Here is a 22,262-nt window from a genome sequence, read left to right on the forward strand (position 1 = left end):
AGTCAGCATGTGTGACAGTTATGCGCATGGTTTTCTCTCGATCTACATTCACATTCAATAAAAGAATTATTCAGACAGTTGGGGCTCTTTTTTAAAATCTTTATTAAACGGAAACGCATCATGGAGCAAATGAGTCAATGATTTATAATAACAGACATTTGGAATTGCCGGTACTCGAGATAACATTACATTTTGGAAAACACAATTCCAAATACAAGAACAATTACAAAGAACATTTTGACTAAACTAAATTGTGACACAACAAGGTCAAACATCAACTTGAAAATGTGATCCACAAATCTCGTGCTTCTTTCAGAGATTCACTTCTTTCTTCCACCTCTCTCCTTCAATGCCAAATGAATGATCGAACCAGTGCTCATGTTGTAATAAGCCATAGAGTTGGAATCTTTGATGAAAATGCCCTAAAAATAGGAAGAAACACAGATTATACATACACATTTATGTTTTGAGTAGATGCTTGAATTATGACCAGTGCTCGTTTACAGGTGACAGGTCAATGAGTTTTGTTTGGAATTTCTGACTCAACTAGTTTTCAATATGGCCAAGAGTAAATTTACCTCATATTGTAACTTCTGCTTTCCTGCTGGCATGCCTGTGGCTTCATGTATTTTCACTTTGATAACAGAAACCTGAGGAGAAATTATTTTGATTTACACATCCATTATGAGAGTGTTAATAGTACATGTTTTGCACAAAATAAAAACATTACGCTCATTACCTGGTCAGTGAGTGGGACAGTAAAATTGAGCACTTGGCCATTGAGCTTCCATTCTGTCTTGTCCTGCATGTTGGGGACCTGGACTTTAACTGCAACGGGACCCTTCAGAGTAAAACAACAGTTAAAAAAAAAAGTCAGAAATTCAGACATCGTTTGATTTATTCGAATGAAGCACAAAGTAATAACATTAGCGAGAGTGGCTTACTGATGAAAACTGCTATTTTATTTAATCATTGCATAAAATACAATTGTAGCGGTCAATTTCATAGGTGTATAAATTTTGTATTAATTCAAACATTTATTTCGATTTCAAATGGTTACTATTCATTTGCACAACATACATGAGTGCAAACACTTTGAAAAATAACCTTTTTATCCCTTTCTGATGAACATGAATACTTCCCTCCTACCGAATTTGGTGGTGGCTGCGGTTGTGAATTAGATTTTTTTTCAAAGAGGCTCTGCAAGAGTTTCATAGGTGTGTAGTCGTTTTTCAATCAATGTCGCACATTTTCATGAGTGTATTGCAATACAGTATGTTATAGGAAATAGTAAATCTGAAAGAAAAATATAGGTTTTGTATGAAATCTGTTGGGGTATACAAATTTATATCGAGCAATGCAAGTAGTTGTAGCTCTTACTTTAGACCAGTGGTTCTTAACCTTGTTAGAGGTACTGAACCCAACCAGTTCATATGCACATTCATCGAACCCTTCATTAGTGAAAAATAAAAATATGATTTTTTTTTTTTTAATGAATTCAACACGTAAAACACACATTTATTAAGAACTGAAAAAAGTAAATAAAATTTCTAGACATAAGTATACATTATTTAATTGTGCACAAAATGAACCGTGCATGATGTATGATCACAACAGTCACACTTTGACTACTGAGCGAACTAAATTTCCCACAGCACTGATTGGACAAGCAATGTAATGTGATCATCTGCAGCCAGTGATGGCCAGGCGGGCGTGTCATAACTAATTGACACGTTGAGTCGGGTGTTTCTTAACCTCCATGGCAGAGGCTCCGTCGAACCCCTGGGACCGATTTACCGAACCTCTAGCATTCAATCGAAAACAGGTTAAGAACCACTGCTTTAGACAATGATGCTAAAGAAATTCAGGGCAACAACAGTTAACATGCAGTGAGACGTATGGCAAGTGTTGCAAAATAAAATTAAAAAATAATTGGTAATACTGACCTTGTTTCTGCGAATAAACTCATCCTCTGGAATAAGGTTGTCTTCTGTCTTCATCTTCTTGTTCATTGGCTCATCGTCATGAGGCGGCGGCGGGTGTGATGGCGGTGCAGGAACAATATTTGGGGGTTGTGGTACAGGAGGAGCAGGAACAAATGCTAGATAGTAATGGCGGGGAAATTAGTGTCCAATTTAACACAAGGTAACATGACGTAACAACAGAAATAAATCTTACTAGCTGGAACGACCATGGGAGGTGGTCTGGGAGCCATCATGTGAGGCGCCGATGGGGGCATGGGAACCACATTGATGCGGGGGCCAGGAATCATCGGAGGCATTGATGTTAACACTTGTCCTGGAGCCAGGCGCACAACGGGAGCAACGGGCGGCCTTGGAATTACTGGCACAGCTGACAGAAGAGTGGTGCGCACTGGGGGCCCCACCTAAGAACAAGCACATTACACTGTAGGTGAAGCAACAACTTGCTGATGACAAACATGCTTTTTGTGTGCAAAACTGACATTGGAGGGCGGGCGAGGCATTGCTGCGACTGGAGGGCTAGGTTTTGGCACAATGGGTGCAGGGGATGGCATCGGAGGCATGTGGTGAGTGTCGCTGGGTTTGCTCGGACCTATCTTCTCTTTAGTGTCATCCTCCCCTACCAGCCCTTTAGCTTTGTGAATCGCTTCAATCTGCTCTTGGAGGGTGATGTTAGCTTGAGCTGCTTGCTGGGTGCGTGCCATGCTTCCAGAGTGGCCATCCCAGGTGACCTGAGGAGAGAGCACCCAAATTAGTTTTGGGCAATCATCAAAAAATAAAAAAAATAAAAAAATAATGTCTGTAAGAGCACAATTGCGCTCACCTTTTCCTCTGGTTTCTGGATTTCTTCTTCCCCGATTTTCTTACCAATGGCTGTCTCCTCCACACCAAAGATATCGGTACGCCTCTCAGCCAGTTGCTTCAAGCTGCTATCGATGTCCATACCAGGAGCATAAACTTCATCTTCAGTCTGCCTGTCTCTGATGCTGCGGTCCCTTTGCTCCAGCCAGCGTGGATCCAGCAGACCAATGCGCATGTGCTCTGGTATTTTACTAGCTGGGATCTTCTCACCAGTAATAGGTGAGATGAGATACTCATCTGAAACAACAGCTGGTGCTGGAGCTTTGGAAGCTGATGAAATAATGGCATCGGATTATCATACACTGGAAATGGTGACATTCTGATGGCTTGCCAATGAGATTAGCTCAAATTAAAAAAGGAGGCAGTCCTCACCTTTGGGATCATAGTCTTTACGTATAATAACTTGGTCTGGAGTTGGGGGGAGTGGGGGTGGCATTGGGTTGCTGGGAGGCACTGGTATTTTCATGCCTTCATCCTCTTCATCAGATCCCTAAAGAACAAGAGTGACAAAACACTTCTGTGTTACAAATACTTTGTTCTTTTAAAAATGTGATAGATGATAATTCATAAATGTGTCTGCAGTGAGAAGACATTTGTAGTCTTTTTAGGGCGCACCAAATTCTTTACAAAATCTTCTTACCTCATCCATGTCCTGGACCTGTGTGTCTTGATCAGGTTGCACAGCATGGCCAGCATTCCGCACCTCCCTCTCATCATTCTCATCATCGCTTTCGACATCCATTTCTACTTCCTCACTCTCGCCGTACTTCTCATAACGCTCTTGGATGAGGATGCGGGCACCGAGCTCCTCCGGGGTGGTGGGTGGGGGGAAGTGGCCTGGAAAATCATAATGTTCCCATCATTTTTGGAATGTGGATGGAAACCTAACTGGAGTACCCGGAGAAAACCCACATAGGCATGGGGAGAACATGCAAACTCCACACAGGAATGCCGGAGCCGGAATCCTATGCTGCACAGTGAGGGGGACGTGCCAACCTGTCGACTACAATGTCGCCCATGGAATGTTGTTTTACATGTTGATATTATTTGAACCATTCCACTAAATTAGTGCCAATTGATTATATAACACTCACAAATAAATAATTTTGGTGACAACACTAGTCAGAAGCAATCATACGGACTCTATTACCTTGCTCGTTGGGCTGGAAATCCACTGTCTCCACCACAACAAAATCATGCCAGTCGATTTGAGCATATGCTACTCGTTCCTTCTCTCTTTCCTCTTCTTCCTTCTTTCTTTCACGCTCCTGATACTTGGCCCACTCAACACGGTATCTCACCTAAGGTTTTACCATTGCAAAAGTTGATTTAAACAAGCAAAAGGCTGTTAATTGCTTTGAGTTATGTGAAACAAAGCAAAAACAAAAGAAGAATTGTTCACCTGGTCCATAACGTCTTTTGGATTCTCAGACTCTTTCTTCAGCTTTACCAGAAGGCCTTTAGGAGGAATTAAAATCTACACGTGAAGAAAACAAAGAGGAATTAATCCAGCAATGAAATACAATCTAAATAAAGTTTAGGAAAATGTTTTCACCTTGGTATACTGCTCAACTAATTTGGTGAAGTAGTTGAAAAGGCTGTGTTGCGGGCGTAGAAAATCAAATTGGTAGTTTCTCTGTTCCTTTTGCATGAGCTGAGTGAGGAATTGGCGCCCATTGCGAGCAACAAACTGTGCAGTGAGCTTGACGACATCCAGATCAAATGCAGCAATTGATGGAGGATCAGCAATGAACTCAAACTCAGGAGGTGGCTCTTTAGGAATGATAGCTTCCTGGATAACCTGCACCTTTGGACAGCCACAAACACATTTAAAAAATGAATACATCAAATAGGAAAACTAAAATAAAATCCTTGTGAAATGTAAAGTGGTTATACTTTCTGAGGAAGCTGCTGGGTCTGTTGCATGGTCTGCTGCATAACCTTTGGCACAGCTGCTGATGGTTCCAGGGCTTTACCCTCCTTGAACTCAGTAACCTTGTGTCGGTAATAAGCATGGTATGGGTCATTGGGGTTGAGGAAATTGAATTTAGGATTGTTGATCTCATTCTGACGGATTCTTGCTTCAAATTCAGGCCCATTTCTGAAAATGGACAAGTCGTGATTAAGCATGATGAAAGAGAATAGAACACTAAAAATCCAGATGTGAACAACATTTAACTTGTAAACAGAAAACAACCTGGCAACAAAGCTGGCGGTTTTGTCAACAATGTTTCGGACCTCAGGTGGTGGGTATATAATACCAACAATAGGTTTGGTTGCTGGAGTTTCTTCAGCTGCATCAACCTGTATAGCAGATGTATAGTTGTGTGCAATTAAAATTAACAATAACATACATGACTGAAATGGCAATTTATTACGTAATGTTAACGATGTTGGTCACTATTATATAAGCAACAGAAACTGTTTAATACGGTAGATCTAAGCATGTACAATGTTGCACCAGCCGGTCATATCATACAGGCGGCCGGGTACAGTTTTACTGCAGCTCACAAACAAAACAAATCCATTGTATTAGTTTTAGGATGAAACACCCCACAGCAATTAGAAAGCACAAACAATAACCCAATTAATCCTGCTATCCGGCAAATGACAGACAATTGGCGGGTGCCATAAAATAGATGATAAATACGGCAATGCAAAACAATTACGAACTTCTTAATGTTAAGGTACTTCGATTACATTTGGTTTATATACCAATGCTTACCTATATTAGTGCAAACATACTTCAACTAAACGAAAACTGTACCTTCGGTCGCTTGCTAACATCAGCTAACTAGCACAGTGGCGTCGTTACCTTGTTGAGCTCCGGCTGGACAATTTGTACAGGGCCAGGCGGCATGATTGCGACTTTTTAATGAACCCAAAAGTCACCTAAGAAAACAGATTAAGATAGTTCAAAATTTGAATTACATGTGCTATCTTACCGTGCTAACAAATGAGCCATAAATAAATGTTAAAACATATTCTGTTATTGAAAACTTACTGCGTGGTCCTCTTGCTAACTGCGCTTCAATGGCGGCGTATTACTTCCGGGCAGATGCCGCAAAGTACCTTGGAACTTGGAGTGTCGCGCTGCCTGGTTGCCGCGGAGACGAGATATAAACACGCCACCCCTTTCGCCGCGACTGCAGTTAAAACTGAGTTTTTTTTTCCAAGAAAAAATGTCTCAGTTTCTCGGTCGCCAGGACTGTATAGAAAGTCTCCAAAAAGATATCGCCGACCTTCAATGTGCAATTGTGGACGCTTTTTCCACAACGGGCCCGGTGCATGTTTTCTCGTGGAAATTCCCGGACAAACTCTCTTATAATCTGGATTTGGATATGGAGCAATACAGTTTTCTGGACGGCGAGGATGAATTTAACCAGCACGTCCATATTGTTTTACTGGAGTTAGTGATAGACAGGTAAATAAAAGTTTCTTGCACGTCGACAACTGTTTTTATAAATGCAACCTGCAATTTAACACAATTCTCTTTCTCAATCAATCAAGGCTACTTCTTCTTGTACAAGCATCAAATGCTTATGTTGAAGAACGGAGCAATAACAACAGGAATCAACAAACCGATCAGAAAGGCTGCACGTCAATAGGACTCGTTGTTAAAAAATATTGGCGCAATTTACTTCAATTTTCCAACATGAAGGTCGATTCACTTACAAACTGTATCACAACTTATCAAAGTATCTGTATGTATTTTATTTATTTATAACTTTCTCTCTCTGCTTCTTCAGAAGGAAAACAAGTTACAAACAGAGATGTCCAATTGTGCCGAGTGTGTACCTTCAATGCGTGCACATGACATTTCTGCTTCAACAAACGCCAGCTTTTTACCAGATGAGGATGGACCGACCCCTCAGTGCCACTCGCAGCCCTCTAGTGCCACTCCCAACCTCCCATGCAATCCTAAAGTTGGCACGCACAATGTATACTCTCAAACCGATAGCCTCCCATGCAATCCTAAAGTTGGCACGCACAATGTATCCTCTCAAACCGACGACACACCCGCTGCTCCCTGCAGTGTATGTCATCAAACACAATCTACTATTAGAAAGACGGGCAATGTCCTGGTCGAACTACTTCAGCGTGAGGGATTGCCCTCTTCTTTACACCCACTCTTAGATGCTGTGCAGGACAGTGTCATGGGAGAAATGAGAGCCGGTGATGCTGCACAGTGGGCCAGTGAGCAGCTCAGTGATATGCGCCGACTGTCAAAACATGTACAAGATGTGAGAAATACAGTCGAGCCTCTTAAAAAGAAACTAACAGCAGCAGAAGCAGATCGAGATAAGTTAAGGGGCGACATGGAAGGTGCCCAGAAAGAACTAAAGGAAAAAGTGGAAAAGCAGAACTCCATTATTCTTCAGTTGGAGGGAGCATCACAGAAAGCACAGACAGCCAGGAAAGAAACTGAACAAAGACTATCAGATGAGTATGAACAACTCAAGAGAGGTGAGGTGACAACATAAATCATGTACTGTACAAGGGATGGGAAAACAGGTGAGAAGGTTAATGTAATTTACTTTCCAACAGAACATGCATCCCTAAAGAGGAGTTATTCCGATCTGACAGGAAAAGTAGCAATAGCGCAAGATAGACTGCAAGATCTTGGTAAGAACCATATCTGTATGATACTGTACATAATGTCTATCAAAATTTGAATCTGGGTCCTTCTGTGTCTAGGTTGCATCATCTGCAGGTGCTTGTGTATTTTTTTCTCTGTGTACTCCAGCATTTTTATTTTAGTTGAAGATTTTTAATGGTTCATCTTTTCTGTGTTTATGTCTCTCGCCCAAATGTCAGTTGAGATGGGCTCCAGCTCCCCCGTGATCCCAGAGAGGACAATCGGTTTAAAAAATAAATGAATGGATATGTTTTTTTAAGATATATCACTGTGTGACACTCCATCCAGTGTTGTTTTTTTTTTTCATTTTAGAGTATCAAAGGAATGAGCTGCAGGAGAAACTGAAAACCCTGCACATAAAGGAGAAAGCTTGCGCTAATCTACAAGAGAGGATTCAGCAGTTTGAAAGTCAGCTCTGCGAGGCGCATCTCCTTCTCGAAAAAGAGAAGGCCAAATACGACAGTGCATGTCATCACCAGGAGGTAAGGCGGCAGTCTCACATGCCACGTTGGTTTGGTCTCCAGTACTTCAGACGAATGAAGTTTCCACTCACTTTGTGCATGCCACTCCCGTGTGAACAGTCAATGGAAACAAAACAAAAGTCTTTGCTACAGAGAGTAGAGGCTCTCGATGAAGAGTGTGAGGAACTGCAGAAACAGTTGGGAGAGAGGGAGGAAAGAGAGCTGAACCTCCACAATCAGCTACAACAGATGTCCGAGGATAATGAACAACTGCGAACACAGTTCACTTCACAACGGGTATTTGAAGATCGCCCTCAACCTCTGTTTCACTTAATCACAGCACCAAATTGAATGTGTGGTTTTCAATTCCGAATAGGACACTTGTTCACAGCTACAGAGTGAGAAGCAGACACTACAAACTCAAATAGAATATTTCCAGGGCAGTGTGGCTGAGCTCAAGCAAAGTGTAAAATCATTGAAAGAGACGGAAAGGTTGCTGGTGGCTTTCCCAGAACTCAGCCCCCTGGCTCATGCCCAACCAAAGAGTATGCATGTCATTATTACTTTTGCACACGCAGGGTCATGATTGGTTACATTTGAACCATCCTTTTTGATGTCTTGGTTCTTGGAATCTTTACAAGGTACGGGAAATGTGCTTTTGGATATGGAGCAACAGTTGCAGGCAAACTCCATTCGCATTGGCGTGCTGGAGAAGGAGAATGCTGCCCTTCAAGGCAGTCTTGTAAAGTTGAAGGAGGCAGCCCAGCAGAATGCTGCCAAGGTAAGACTGATAAAGTCAAACTGGATTGGCACTGATAGAACGGAGATCTCCACCAAGGGCGAGCCCTATTTGGATTAGCAACACAATGTAATTTATCAAATATAAATTCACTAATGAGAAATTAAGAAGCTTATCAATGTTACCTAGGGCTGAACAATTCATCAAAATCAAACTGACATTGAAATGTAGGAGAATGCAAATCGTAACCACGCCATTAGATCAAATGTCACCACCTCCTGTTTTCTCTCTCTCTCTCTCCCCCCAACAAAAAAGGTACAAGTTCCCTTAAGTTCTAAATAAATAAAATAAATAAATAAATAAATAAATAGACATAAATAGACATTGGCACGAAAATCGCATGAGCATAAAATACAGGGCAGGAAAACAAAACAATACTCAATGGTAAAGTTCTGCAATGTAAATGTTCATTTTTCCCAAATTAATGCATCTGTCTGTCCTTTCAAATACACGAGAAGAGGACCTTGGAAAAAAAATAACCAAAAATTAAATGGCAATATTGAAGGGAAAAACATGATCACCATTGGACCAAAAAAAGGAAAAACAAACGTGTCTGGAGCCGCTACAAATTAAAAGTCTCAGAAAGAAGGCAACACACGCTGTATGTATCTATATTCGCTATATTAGCCTACTATCAAAATGACAAAGCTAGCTACAAATACACAATGAATCTTCCCGATTAAATGTTTTTTTTTCCCTGCAGTGCATCCTGTAGAGCAGGGGAGCCAACCTTTTTTGACCAAAACTCTTTCGATCAACCAGCCTCCCTCGATCGACCACTCCCCCATCTTTTTCCATTTTCAAACATTTTAAAAAGCTCCAGGGAGCCACTAGGCAGCGCTAAAGAGCCGCATGCGGCTCCGGAGTCCCGTGTTGCCGACCCCCGGATTATCCAATGATGTGGCTCTTTCCTCTGCTTTGTTCGGACATACACTGGTTTTTGGATCACATTAATTCTTGAAATGCTTATAGGTCATCCCTGGTCCATTTCTATAAAACTGTAAGGAACCTCTCTGCCGCATAACTAACTAACTAAAATAAATAAATATACTTAAAACAACAACAACAACACCAAAACAAAAGGTCAGATATGTTGTGTAAATATGGAACAGATGGATACTAAGTGTGAATCCCCCTCTCACAGAGTTGAACAAAAACATATCTGCAAATATATCACACATACTGTGTGCTGCAGTGTCTTTGGGATGAAGGTTGTCTGTGTTGGTGTGAGGCCTTGCTAATGACCCTTAAGTGTTCTAATGCTAGTTTATTCTCATCAATAGAGCACAACCAATGAACAGGAAAGCTCACCTCTGCAAATATGCAGCTTCTCTCCAGTCACCCCACCAGTCGAACAACTGGCTGACCAAACACAGATGCAAATGAGTCCATTGTAAGTACTTAAAAGCATAATTCTAATCATGTTTATCTTTGATAAATCTTTTTTTTCTTTGCTTTATTTCTTCACTCCAGTAGCAGGCAGAACTGTAAGGCACCATGGTTGGGAAACAGTGACAGAGTAATCCCAGTAGAACGTGATTGGGCGTCAGCTAGTGCAGCAGATCGCATGCCACCCACTTGTGTGACCCCCTCATCATCCACCACCATTTCTCTTCAAACCCTTCACTTCAACATCAGTTCCACTGCTGCTAAAATTCAGACACGTAACACACGCAAAACCTCTTACTTACCTCAAACCAGGAGCTTAAAGCAGAGGAAAAAAGTGAATCATTGACTTTGGTTTGTATCAAGATGTCCAGTAATTTTGGAACAGTTTGCAAATATTTGTCTGTAAGGGTATGTTTTGGTACAGTGTGGCTGTTGCTGAGTATTTGCTGCAGAGAGGGAACACCACTATGTGTGGAGCTTCTGAGACACACACACGCGCGCACACACACACACACACACACACACACACACACACACACACACACACACACACACACACACACTCCAGTCCAGTCCAGTGTGTGCCTTGCTCCTCGCTCTGTTGGCTGGGGTAGGCTGCAGCGAATGTCTTGACACGTGGTATGGAAAATGGATGTATGGATGTAATTTGCTTTAAGTTTCCAAATGCCCCAATTTAAGAGAGTGTATGAATAATTAGTCAAATGTTTTCAGAGCTGAACCTATAAATAACCAAACAACAGAAAAAACATGTACAAAGCATATCCAATAATAACCCCAACAGATTAGTAGCAAGTGCCCTGCGTGGCACTGAATTTACAGACTTGGGGACAGATGTGCTTTGTTGTTTAATTATGGCACTTTACAAAGATGGCGAATGAGTTTCCATAGCAACACAATTACTCAGAGTTTTCATGCTGTGCAGAATGACTTCAGATAATTTATTTGAGTAACCATCGATAAACAATCTCTAATTTATTGCACAGTGTGAACTACATCAAGTCGGTTTTCTTTCATCGGGGTCACATCAGTAATTTCAGACATTTTGAGCTTTGTTGTGTAACATCCCATCAGACTAATGCAGAGCGCTTTACGATGTTTATGACTATTTTTAACTAAACCTAAGCATCAGATGAACATAGTGGGGACTCTCGTTACAAAATGAGTGGATATCCTACGTATTGTTCTAAATACTTAAAGGACAGGTCATGACCTTTGAGTTAATTAATCCCTGACATTGGCACAGTTATGTAGTTGTGTCGTCAGCCGTGTAATTCAAGGTCTTAAGCTCTTTCACTTGATGACACAGGTCTGTGATTAAATCATAGTAATTAAGTCACTTAGACTTGTTTACGAAAAGTGAGTCCTGAAATTTCAGCAGGTAGACATCTGATATGTAATACTAAATATCAGTCAAGGATCATCATCATTGTTACGAGTATTGTACTCCCAGTCTGTGTGTGTAGATATCTGAGAGATATCAAATATATTCCATTAAAAAGAGACATATATGTGTAGAGATAAACCACAAAAATAAGTTTTGTAATAGGACCAAAAGTAAATCTATCTGAAATGGTAAGGAATGTAGATTTTTCTTAATAATGCTTCAAAACTTTTATTTTCCAGACAGTATATGACACAGCACTTTCATACAGACAGAAGTGAGAAATTGAGACTGTGATGTGCGGGAAAATCCTCATTGGTCGTTCGGAAAATAATAGAGTATCTGTGCACCCTGTTAAAAATAAATAAGCAGAGAATTCAAATCTTCTGGGGCCTCACACCTTTTTGTAACAATACTAACATTTACATTCTGTTCCAGGTCTGTATTTGGTTTTACACACTATAATAAACAATAAATGACAATGTGCAAGTGGCTGTATGTAAATTTATTGTAGAATCGAGCAATTTTATATATCCTGATCACTTGATTAATCTATCATCTTTGATTCACATGTTTAAGGCCGTAGGTTTTGTAAGCAGACAAGTGAAAAAAACAAAACACTGTAAACTAACATTAGATACTCATCAGTATGCACAAGTGCAGACGTGGGAATGTATAGTACAGTAGCCTATATTAGGAGACATATTTTTATCTGTTGCAGAGGTCAAACCGCAGCCTGGTGACACCTCCAAATCTGAGATTAAGGAGACCTCACAGAGATAAAACAGATTTAACGATAACCTGTTTCTGGAAAAAATATTCTCTGAAAAGATTTTCAATTTGTGCTCAAATTTCCTGAATGTAATAATGTGCTTTGACATCTACAGTGATGCTATTGACAAGGGAAAGGACTGTTGCTTAACGGTGCATTAGGGAAAAAAGAAAAAAAAAAAGAATTGCGACCAAAGAGATCAGGGTCATGTGATTCAGGAGATTAGGTGAAGCACTGAACTGTTGCACTTTCAATTTAAAGTGTGTGTGTGTTCATATTTTCCATACAAAGACAAACGAAAAATCACTGTTTGAAGGAACACAAAACTTGAAGGGAAAAAAACATTAAAGAAAAAAAAAAATGTAATATTCCATTACAACAAGGGCAGTTGAAATGTTCCATAGGGAGATCCATCCACATTCTCTAAATCTGATAGTCAGCCTTGCGATTAAAGTGGAGAATTGAGAACAGTGTATTTCTCTGACCGGCTCCAAAAATACAACACGTACCGGTACTACGTACGCTTCACCTGGCCTATTGAGATTTTTGGTTTGCTGTAAATGTTAAAGGTGCATAAGAAAATCACAGTTAAGAACCCTTGATCTAACAAAAGGCTGTCACAGAAAAAGCACCGTACAGCGTATGGCCGACAGCCTCGTATGATTTTTCCATGTCTTTGATGTGATACGTCTTACGAAGAAAGGTCTCAACTTTGCATTTGAGTATGATAAGATATACAAATATGCTTCACAACAAAACAAAGGATGCAGATACTATGCTTTGGTGTACTTATACTTGCAGAGCGACGGTACAGAAAGCAACAGGGCAGTCAGCTGTGTAAAAAATATAGTGATAAGGGTAGGAAAGAGCAGATATCAGGCAGGTGTAATCATTCGATTCAGTCATGCATCATCTTCTTCCAGCAAACTCCTCAGTTGTCATGGCAGGGTTCATGCAGGGGGGTGTGGCATCTGCTTGTTCGGGCTGGATGGACTCCACAGTTTCGACCAGGCTGCCACTGGGGAGCACGACATACCGAGCCGCCAAGTCTTTGGGATGCAACTCCCTCCTTCCCTCTTTACTGTGCCAAATTCCATAGCCAAAATACACCAAGAGACCTGCAAAGGCACATCGTGAAAATCAGAGGAAGAGGTGAAAAATATAGAGTGATGTTTTGTTTAGACTAGAGGATTGAAGAATGTTACATTTGTCAACAGTTGGAGTGCAGGTGAAATTAAAAAATATTTTAAAAATATTTGTTTGGGTTTGATTGTTGTTGATGAGAGAAACTTTTTTTTAATGATCAGAAATCTTGGCATCCTTTTTTTATTCAATTTTAGTTTTGTAGAACTGTTTGTGTGTGTGTGTGTGTGTGTGTGTGTGTGTGTGTGTGTGTGTGTGTGTGAGAGAGAGAGTATGCGTGCGTGAGTGTGCATGTGCAAGCAGAATGCAATATTGGTTAGTACGTTGGCCTCATAGTTTCCTCTTCCTATATGGAATTTGCATGTCCAAAAACATGCATAGTTGAAGACTGAATTGACAATACATATATGTATGTATATGTAAATGTGAATCCTTAATTGTAAATACTGGAAGTGTTCAGGCAATGGGCTGTCAGTCCAGTCTTATCCATATTAGGGACAAGCGGTGGATGGAACTGGTGCTAATTGTAAAAGAACGCCTTTTTTCAAACATCAAGGCAGAACTTCTTATTTTCAACACTGAAACTGAGAATTGTGGCTCTCCAGTGTACTGACAAGCTCAGTGATTTGGGGTACCAGTATTCGTATTGTATCGTTCTTGAAAGTTTGAAAATCTGTTAAAACAATGTGAATGGTGGAGCACTTCACAAGAACACTTTTAGTTAATATGACAGATCCTCATTTGACACACAAAGAGAATGTGACAACATTTACAAAGTTGAGTTCACTGACTAGACAACAGAATATTTTGTAACTACATATTTCCAAACATTATTTAGAATATCTGCCATATAGAATTGATGTAAGGACTAATGAAAGAAAATATAGGATACACTTACCTGCGGCAATCCAGACAGTGAACCTAATCCAGGTTAGAGCGCTGAGCTTCATCATAAGGAATACATTGATGAGGATACTGACGCCTGGAGTAAGTGGTACCAGAGGTACCTAAAAAGAAACAAAACAACAATTTAAAGTCTAAAGCAGCCACACACTTAACATTGAGTTTGTGAAACAAATAACATTTGGCTTTGACTGGAAATTAACTGAGGGTAATTATTAAGGGTAAGGGTAAATGTTGATTTATATTCTGTTACCGTGATGATACCTACTTGTATGGATAAATGAAGCAAGGTAGAGCACATTAAAAGCAATCGAGGCTTGGGCTGAGTCAAGACTACATGACTGCACCTCAGTGCACAGAGCACAGCCCATATGCGCATGGTTGACTGGGTTTGACAGTGAGGAACTTAAAGCGCTCTGGCCTCAGCCCCATCCTTTCCAAACTTTGAGATCAATTAGAGCGAAGATGGTGAGCAAGGCCCTTTTGTTCAACATCAGTGCCCTCAGACCTCAAAATTATTCTTCCAGATGAATGGACAAAAATGGTCACAAATACTCAAGTACATCAATGGAAGTTACAAACACGAGCTCAACTCCATATTTTCACTTCCTGTTGGTGTTTGGAATGAGTTATATCAATTTATCCAGACAGTGTGCATTTGAGATGCACATACAATACAGTGCGTCCCAAATATCAATATGCAGTACACTTCCCGTTTTATATCCTATTTTGTTTCAAGCATCAATTGGCTAGAGGTGAGGCCATCGGCCAGCTTTTGTGTTTTTGTTGCAGTTTTGGTGAAGATATCAATGATGTGCCTGTCAAAAGCTGATGACCTCACATCTGGCCAAATAATACCTGACACAATAAAGACAAATCATGTACAATGACTTTTGCGCGAATGTAGGTGTAAAATGATTGCTTTTGATTATTCAAAGTGCTTACCTGGAATGTTTTGGTGTTAGTCTGTGGCTCATGAACCCATATAACTGCCATGCTGAGAACATAGGCAAGACTAAAAATCACCAGGAGGGTGATATAGCTCCAGCTTGGGAGCTGCAGCTGCGTGACGCCAAATACAAGCACGCCAGAAAAGGACACTGAGGTCACTAACAGGCCCAGTACACAGAGGGCCACCACCTCCCCTGGCTCGCAGTTCCCCAGGAGCCGGCCCAGGTAGGGTTCCCAACAGGCCTTTAGCTGTCCTACCGCCCTGCGCTCCCTTGTCTGCTGCTTGTCCACCAACTGCAGCTTGTCAGAGAAGGACTCGTACTGTTTCAGATCCTCACTGTCCTGTGATATGTTCTGGCATTCTGAGGGAGCAGGGGAAGGCTCTGCATTTGGATTGGGAGATGTGGATAAAGTCTCTTTGGAGTGTTTTTTCTCTGGCTGGAAGCGAAGGACGATAACGCTGGCCGCTACAAATGTGTAGGCCAGCAGGGTTCCAATAGACAAGAACTGAACCAAAGCCTCGAGATCAAAGATGAGAGCCATGGTGGCCATGAGGAATCCAAAAACCAGAATAGCATTGATGGGGACTTTGGTGATTGGATTGACACGTGCAAAAATTTGAAAGAACAACCCATCTTCTGCCATGGCGTACACAATCCGAGGGAGGGAGAAAAGATTGCAGAGAAGCACAGTGTTCATGGCTAGAGGGAGGAAGAGAGAACTATTAGCCAACTATGACAAATAATACATTGGTAAGTTAAGTTAGTGTTTAAGTTCTTTTTATGCTTTCAATGTTGAAAAACTGATGTTTAAAAAAATTCCTGTTTAGTCAAAAGTGCTTTTGTTTGCTTATGATTTTTTTTTATGGATTCCTTTGGTAACAACAGATTCTAAAATCAAACACATTGGGGGTTGACCCTTGGCAGTTCCCCTGTATTGTAATACTGCATGCCGTCATTATCTCTGTTAACTGAAGCATACGTTTTCTACTCACCACAGATGGAACCCACTGCCACAATAACTCCAGCCCAACTGTAACCTCGACGGAAAAAAGCATCTGCCAGAGCTGAGTTGGGGTCCAGCGTATGCCAGGGAACCATTAATGTAAGCACTGTGGACACCAGGATGTAGGCTGTTGCTGCCAGTCCAAGGGATATTGCTGTGGCAATGGGAACAGCCTTTTGTGGATTCTTGGCCTCCTCGCTAGAGGAGGCAATCACATCAAAACCTACAAATGCGTAGAAGCACGTGGCTGAGCCTGCCAAGATTCCGGACCATCCAAAAGGTGCAAACCCTCCTTCCTTCTGGCTCCAATTAGCCGGTTCAGCCAACATAAATCCAAAGACTAGAATAAAAACTACAACACACATACTGATAGTGGAAAATATATGATTAAGATAGGAGGACACTTGAACTCCGAAGGAAATAAAAAGTGAGGCAACCAGTAGAATCCCTGCTGCAAGCATATCAGGGTATTGGGCAAGGAAGGGCACATCCCACCTCATTATGTGGGATTCAGTAAAGTTCTGGATGGCATGGTTAAAAATTGCGTCCAAATAGCCACTCCATGCCCGTGCCACAGCAGCACCACCAATCATATTCTCCAGAATCACATTCCAACCTATCAAAAAGGCCCAGACCTCTCCCACTGAGACATAGGTAAACATGTACGCTGATCCGGTTTTGGGAATTCGTGCTCCAAACTCTGCGTAGCAAAAAGCAGCTAACAAAGAGGCAAAACCTGCAAAAATGAAGGACACAATGACAGCAGGCCCAACTGTGTCTTTGGCCACTGTCCCGGTCAGGACATACAGGCCAGAGCCCACCATGCCACCCAGACCCAACAGAGTCAGGTCCAGGGTGGAGAGGCAGCGTTTCAGTGACGTGGTCATCATGTCGTCATCGAGCGTCTTCAACCGGTTCACCCTCTGACAAAGGCGCACAGCTGGTGTGCAGCCTCGCTGACAAGAATCCATAGTTACCGAGTTAGATGGGCAAACGGGGTAGCAAAATGGAGGAAGGAGTCACACTCGATCCATTACTGTCCCAGGAAGCTCACCTGGAAAACATAATACAAGCCCAATAAAAATCATGTTATTGACTGCAGGTCAGGTTTGTTAGAGTTTTATTGTACATTGACCCAATTTTCAGTACTGGTCGGCCACAGAATTGATGCTGCCCAAGGATGGGTCTACACAATAGGGCTGTTTTGGTCCCAATTTTGCCTGCTCCCGACCAAGGATGTCCAAAGCCCGACAATGTCTATTAGGTTGTCCTACTTTGTATAAATCAAGTCAGATTGGCCACTCGGAATCCATTACAGCCTGGTCATCCTTGAAGGTAGATTCACCTGGTTACTTTCTCAAGGATTCCCCGCCCACGCAAAGGGAGGTTTGCAGTTTTTGCCTTGTCTGGTTTTGGGGTTTCAGCAGGGGATGTTGCTAATATTCCTCAACTGTGGGCTTTTGAAGCCCTTTGAGGCCCAGCAATCTTAAGTATTAAACGTGTTCAATATTTACAAACAAAAATCTTTGTGTGTGGGGAAAGCTGATTATTCCAAGTCATTTGACTCTGTGGACTGTGTTGTGAACGGAATGTTGCCAATCAAAGAAGTGGCAGGAAATCATTTGACAGTCTTGCTTCTCTATATTATCATACCTAGATTAAATAAGGTGGGAAACTTAAATAAATAAATAGAAACAATATCCTTCCGTTTTTTGGATCCGCTTATCCTCATAAGGGTCACGGGCGTGGCGGAGCCTATCCCAGCCGTCTTCAGGCAGTAGGCGGGGCACACCCTGAACTGGTTGCAAGCCAATCGCAGGACACACATAGATGAACAACCATTCACACAGTCACCCCTAGGGAAAATTTAAAGTATCCAATGAAACTACCCTGCAAGTTTTTGGATTTTGGGAAGAGACGGAGTACCGGGAGAAAACCCACACAGGCACAGGAAGAACATGCAAACTCCACACAGGAAGGATTCGAACCCTTAATCTGTGTAATGTGAGGTCCGTGTGCTAACCAGTCATCCACTGTATTCAATTTTCATTTTGTTTCAGCGTCAGAGGGAAGGGTTAGTTAAACTATGCTAAAAATAAAAACTGGTATATGTCTAATTTAACCAGTCTTGACTCAACCATAATCATGCAGACAAATATGAGAGCCCAACAAATTTTCATTTTGTGGAGTCATTATAAACCGAATAACCTTTCTGCTCAAAACAAGGTGAACAAATATTTGTCCCCCCGCCCCCTTTTGGCGCTGTTAATGGATCTGCGTAGGAAACCAGTTGGCACGCCCATACATTGAAAGTTAAATTACCAAATTATACGAGGCCGTAGCGTTGTGCAAACAATTTCAATAGCATGTTGATATAAATTCAACATGAGTGTAGCAAGGCGCCTGCACGCGAGGTTAAAGCACGTCATCATATTTACATAAAAACAAAAACAGATGCACGAATAAATATCACATTTTGTCATTTATTCTGACCACATTTACCAAGTCCAACCGTTCAGCCCGATTCTGTACGCATGAGGCGAGTGCGGGGAGGACAATGTTCGACTCCTGCGCTTCATAATGCATCCGGCGACAACATACAATTACGTAACGCTTCACTTTCCAACGCCAACAAGACATCTGCCATCACAACGAACCCCGGTACATCAGCGCACATATCCACGATAGACCGTTTATTACAAAAACGTCGTTTTAATGAAAAATTAATAATTCATAACAAGATGGAGACGGACGCAAAGAGGATTGCTTGTAGGGTAAGCTGAGTCCGAGATGAAAATGAGCGGTCCAACAATTCGTAAATCCAGTAAGGCCAACCTACAATGGAATTTATTATACATATATTTTTTGAGAGGGAATGTATTCAGAAATATGATTATAAAATGCATTTACCGCTTCCAATCTGCCAAAAGGCGCCCGCAGGTGTCAGATTCGGTGGGAGTTGATTGGAGTGAGATGGGGAAGAAGGCGAGCATCCTGAGTGAGGCGCGGTTTAAAGAGCCAGCCACCACAAAGTCATCACATGGCCCAAGTGAACAAGCATAAAAACACGGCGCCGGCTATTTATTCAGACTAGAGGAACAAATACAAATGATTTACAATTGAGAAGCGCTGGAATACAGCCTGCAAAACAAACAAACCCTGCTTCTTTCTGTTTTTCACGCTGATCCAAAAGTAAAGCAACGATGAGGCGATTACTTTTTTTTGTCAGTAGATATAACATTTCGTGGTATACAGTATTCACCTGGATCTTATAAACAACTTCATTTGAATCCTGCACCCATTACTCATGTGAGCAATATCTGACATCTGACGGGTGTGCTTGTCTACTCAGGCGTGTCCAGTTACATTGATTATGCAAACAAATACGTAGCATCAAATGAGTACCATTTACAGATATCCATGAAGCAACTGAGAACCTGAGAAAAGATGGAAAAATTGCACAAACATTGACGTGCGTGAAGCACAAACGAAATAGACTAGTTCCCACAAATTTTGTATGTTTTGGGGAAAACACAATTATTTTTCCACAATGACGTCACGCACTTTTACTTCCGGCTGGCAAAAGCTCAACCAATGAAAGGGGGGCGCAATGTGGCGACCCGAGTCGATGCATTTGTTGAGCTCGTGCATATTTATATTTATGTGATACCAGTTGTTTAAAATTATTTTTTTAGGGCTCATAAGCACTTAATTTTGAGGGGCACCTGTTTAAGGTCACCCATTTTTCCTGCAAGACATTGACCTGTGCTACAGAAGGATTGATTTGAATATCCGTCTTGAGAAGTTGCTAAATGTTCAGAGCATCTACCTTCAAAGTTAGGGTGATTTTTTCTCAGTATTTCAGAATTGTTATTTCAGACATTCAGTTTTTTTCCCCCATTTTTGTACGTTTTCTCAATGGCAGACTCGAACCTCTTTATAATTAATATTTCTCAAGGTTAGAGGTATCGGAGACAATACAAAGAGAAAATGTATTTTAATGTTTTGTAGACGGAAAGAGTTCACATTTATTAATTTTTTTGCAAGAGCCTCAATCAGAAAGTTGTGATGTGAAATTCTGGAAAGATCAACGGGGTGAGCAATGTTACTTCAGCCATGGCTCATCTCAGTCAGCAGGGGTCAGTATTTTATTTAATAAGACAATTGAATCTTTTCTTTTCAGATGGTCGGTGAATTATTTTGGTAATTAGAGGAGACAACTCTTTATTTGTCACAAAGTTGTATTTCTCTTAAGATTGGTCACACTGTAAAGACTGAGGGTAAAATATTATTACTTGTTTTGTATACAAAAATACAGACATTTGCACTATTGTTGGTCTTTTTATTTTGTTGGGGAAATTTCAGTAGGCAGGGTACACCCTGAACTGGGCAAACATCCATTCATACTCACAATCACACCTTGTGACAATTTAGATTGTTCCATTAGCCTGCCATGCATGTTTTGGGAATGTGGGAGGAAACCGCAGTACCCAGAGAAAACCCACATAGGCACGGGAGAACATGCAAACTCCACACAGGAAGGCCGGAGCCAGAACTGAACCCTGCACCTCTGCACCATGAAGTCGACGTGCTAACCAGTCGAACATGTCACCCGAGTAAACACACCCTTCTCGATCGTTTGACCAAGGTAGAACAATTGCGAAAACAGGATAAACGGCTTTTCATTTTAGCCTTCTTAACTGTCTACCCGTTACATATGGTGAATTGCTTCCAAGGGAGACGGAACTGTAGCTGTAATTTATGTTTTAACGGGAAACATAATAAATAAAATAATAAAAAAAGATGTGAGGGATAATGCTGGCGACCCAGCGGGTAGCGCGTCGACCTCACAGTGCAGAGGTCATGGGTTCGATCCCGACTCCGGCCTTCCTGTGTGGAGAACCCCCGCAACCTTTGTGAGGATAAAGCGGATTGGAAAATGGATGGATGGAATAATACTGCCAAATATGATTGAGGATCTGGCTAATTAATTTACCTTTCTGATTAATGACACAAACATGCCCTTTTGATGGTGAAAAAGCCCACAAAATATCTGATGTTATCTGGCAAACTAGCCATCAAGTTTTGCTAAATTACGCCAACAGATTTCAAGGGATTCAACATGCTCTGCTAAATTAAAAAAATAAAACACTAACAATCTTATTCCAATCACATTTATATGCAGCGTGCATAAAAAAAGAGAAAAACAAGTTGTCAAAAATATCTATTCTTCAAGTTGGTTGCATTTATACAAAAACTTAAAACAACAAAAATACACAAGAAGCAAATTGTAATCAAAGAAGTGCAGTGCATCTCAATTATTATTGAAATAAATACACAATCAAATTAAATCAAACAAAATCAGGCGCTGTCTCACATTTCCATGCTAAATTTAAAAACCTTAAAGCCGGAAGCAGACAGTGCAAGTCTTGTAGGTTTTTCTAAAGGCACCATAAGTTAACAAAAATCTAATGAACTATATGAAGGTCATATGACCAATTTCAGGAACATCTCCAATAGGGTGGTCCACATTTTCATGGCAAAAAAAAAAGTTTGTCGGATTCGTCGGGCCGGGTCGGAAATCTTGTCGATACTATGACACAAGGATGTGTGCAAAATTTCATTCCGATCTGATGATATTTTCCCGTCCCGCAAAGCGGCCAAAGTTTCCACCATAACAACTGGTCTCAATAGGGTGAACATGTGTATTTTAACCGTGTATTTTGCCATGCGTGACACTGGCTGGGCTGAATGTTGCCCGAACGATCACCTCCTGACTAACTAACCATTCCATCGCTGCTCTCAGCAGCCGGAGACAAACTCAAACGCACGCCTAACACACAACGGTCACCTACTGGCGAGCTAATATCTTTCAATTGAAGTCGAGAATCGCCGGAATTCTTACTGGACGCTGAGCTGAGGACGCTTTTCGACATCGAAAAAAAAAAAAAAAAA

General features: G+C 41.2%; 3 protein-coding genes across 5 annotated transcripts; 1 reads left to right on the plus strand and 2 right to left on the minus strand.

Moving 5' to 3' along the window:
* Positions 1-85: 85 nt before the first annotated feature.
* Positions 86-5,927, minus strand: sf3a1 (splicing factor 3a, subunit 1). 2 transcript variants are annotated; one of them, XM_019861782.1, is made up of 16 exons: positions 5,848-5,927; positions 5,659-5,735; positions 5,041-5,147; positions 4,740-4,944; positions 4,399-4,644; positions 4,246-4,320; positions 3,994-4,144; positions 3,484-3,680; positions 3,216-3,333; positions 2,806-3,113; positions 2,465-2,713; positions 2,179-2,386; positions 1,947-2,101; positions 740-841; positions 579-650; positions 86-422 (listed from the first exon to the last, which is right to left on the minus strand). In XM_019861782.1, exons 2-16 carry the CDS (start codon positions 5,701-5,703, stop codon positions 321-323), a joined length of 2,340 nt encoding a protein of 779 aa, XP_019717341.1. In that variant the 5' UTR covers positions 5,704-5,735; positions 5,848-5,927; the 3' UTR covers positions 86-320. The 2 variants fall into 2 exon arrangements, with proteins under 2 accessions (XP_019717341.1, XP_019717333.1); XM_019861774.1 differs by having other exon boundaries at positions 4,399-4,650.
* A 77-nt stretch (positions 5,928-6,004) lies between these two features.
* On the plus strand, positions 6,005-10,661 carry ccdc157 (coiled-coil domain containing 157). Of its 2 annotated transcripts, none has more exons than XM_019861792.1 (10): positions 6,005-6,267; positions 6,354-6,504; positions 6,593-7,310; positions 7,392-7,469; positions 7,795-7,964; positions 8,064-8,240; positions 8,320-8,488; positions 8,585-8,724; positions 10,026-10,135; positions 10,216-10,661. In XM_019861792.1, exons 1-10 carry the CDS (start codon positions 6,026-6,028, stop codon positions 10,475-10,477), a joined length of 2,217 nt encoding a protein of 738 aa, XP_019717351.1. In that variant the 5' UTR covers positions 6,005-6,025; the 3' UTR covers positions 10,478-10,661. The 2 variants fall into 2 exon arrangements, with proteins under 2 accessions (XP_019717351.1, XP_019717360.1); XM_019861801.1 differs by having other exon boundaries at positions 10,219-10,661.
* Positions 10,662-11,734: 1,073 nt separating this feature from the next.
* Positions 11,735-19,748, minus strand: slc7a4 (solute carrier family 7 member 4). The gene is made up of 5 exons (XM_019861813.1): positions 19,218-19,748; positions 16,297-17,361; positions 15,297-16,003; positions 14,347-14,455; positions 11,735-13,423 (listed from the first exon to the last, which is right to left on the minus strand). The coding sequence occupies exons 2-5, from the start codon at positions 17,276-17,278 to the stop codon at positions 13,215-13,217; spliced, it is 2,007 nt and encodes a 668-aa protein (XP_019717372.1). The 5' UTR covers positions 17,279-17,361; positions 19,218-19,748; the 3' UTR covers positions 11,735-13,214.
* Between the last annotated feature and the right edge of the window lie 2,514 nt (positions 19,749-22,262).

Source organism: Hippocampus comes, unplaced genomic scaffold (assembly GCF_001891065.2).
Source record: "Hippocampus comes isolate QL1 unplaced genomic scaffold, H_comes_QL1_v1.1 scaffold147, whole genome shotgun sequence".
NCBI lineage: Eukaryota > Metazoa > Chordata > Actinopteri > Syngnathiformes > Syngnathidae > Hippocampus > Hippocampus comes.

Excerpts from the sequence above, each read along its gene's own strand:
- sf3a1 (XM_019861774.1), bottom strand. The coding sequence starts at position 5,703 with ATGCCGCCTGGCCCTGTACAAATTGTCCAGCCGGAGCTCAACAAG. Across the intron at positions 5,148-5,658 it reads TCCAGCCGGAGCTCAACAAG|GTTGATGCAGCTGAAGAAAC; the intron begins GTAACGACGCCA and ends TCTGCTATACAG. Across the intron at positions 3,114-3,215 it reads TAAAGACTATGATCCCAAAG|CTTCCAAAGCTCCAGCACCA; the intron begins GTGAGGACTGCC and ends TTATTTCATCAG.
- ccdc157 (XM_019861792.1), top strand. The coding sequence starts at position 6,026 with ATGTCTCAGTTTCTCGGTCGCCAGGACTGTATAGAAAGTCTCCAAAAA. Across the intron at positions 7,470-7,794 it reads AGATAGACTGCAAGATCTTG|AGTATCAAAGGAATGAGCTG; the intron begins GTAAGAACCATA and ends TTTTCATTTTAG. Across the intron at positions 10,136-10,215 it reads CAGATGCAAATGAGTCCATT|TAGCAGGCAGAACTGTAAGG; the intron begins GTAAGTACTTAA and ends TCTTCACTCCAG.
- slc7a4 (XM_019861813.1), bottom strand. The coding sequence starts at position 17,278 with ATGGATTCTTGTCAGCGAGGCTGCACACCAGCTGTGCGCCTTTGTCAG. Across the intron at positions 16,004-16,296 it reads GGCAGTGGGTTCCATCTGTG|CCATGAACACTGTGCTTCTC; the intron begins GTGAGTAGAAAA and ends TCCTCCCTCTAG. Across the intron at positions 13,424-14,346 it reads CACTGTCTGGATTGCCGCAG|GTCTCTTGGTGTATTTTGGC; the intron begins GTAAGTGTATCC and ends GTGCCTTTGCAG.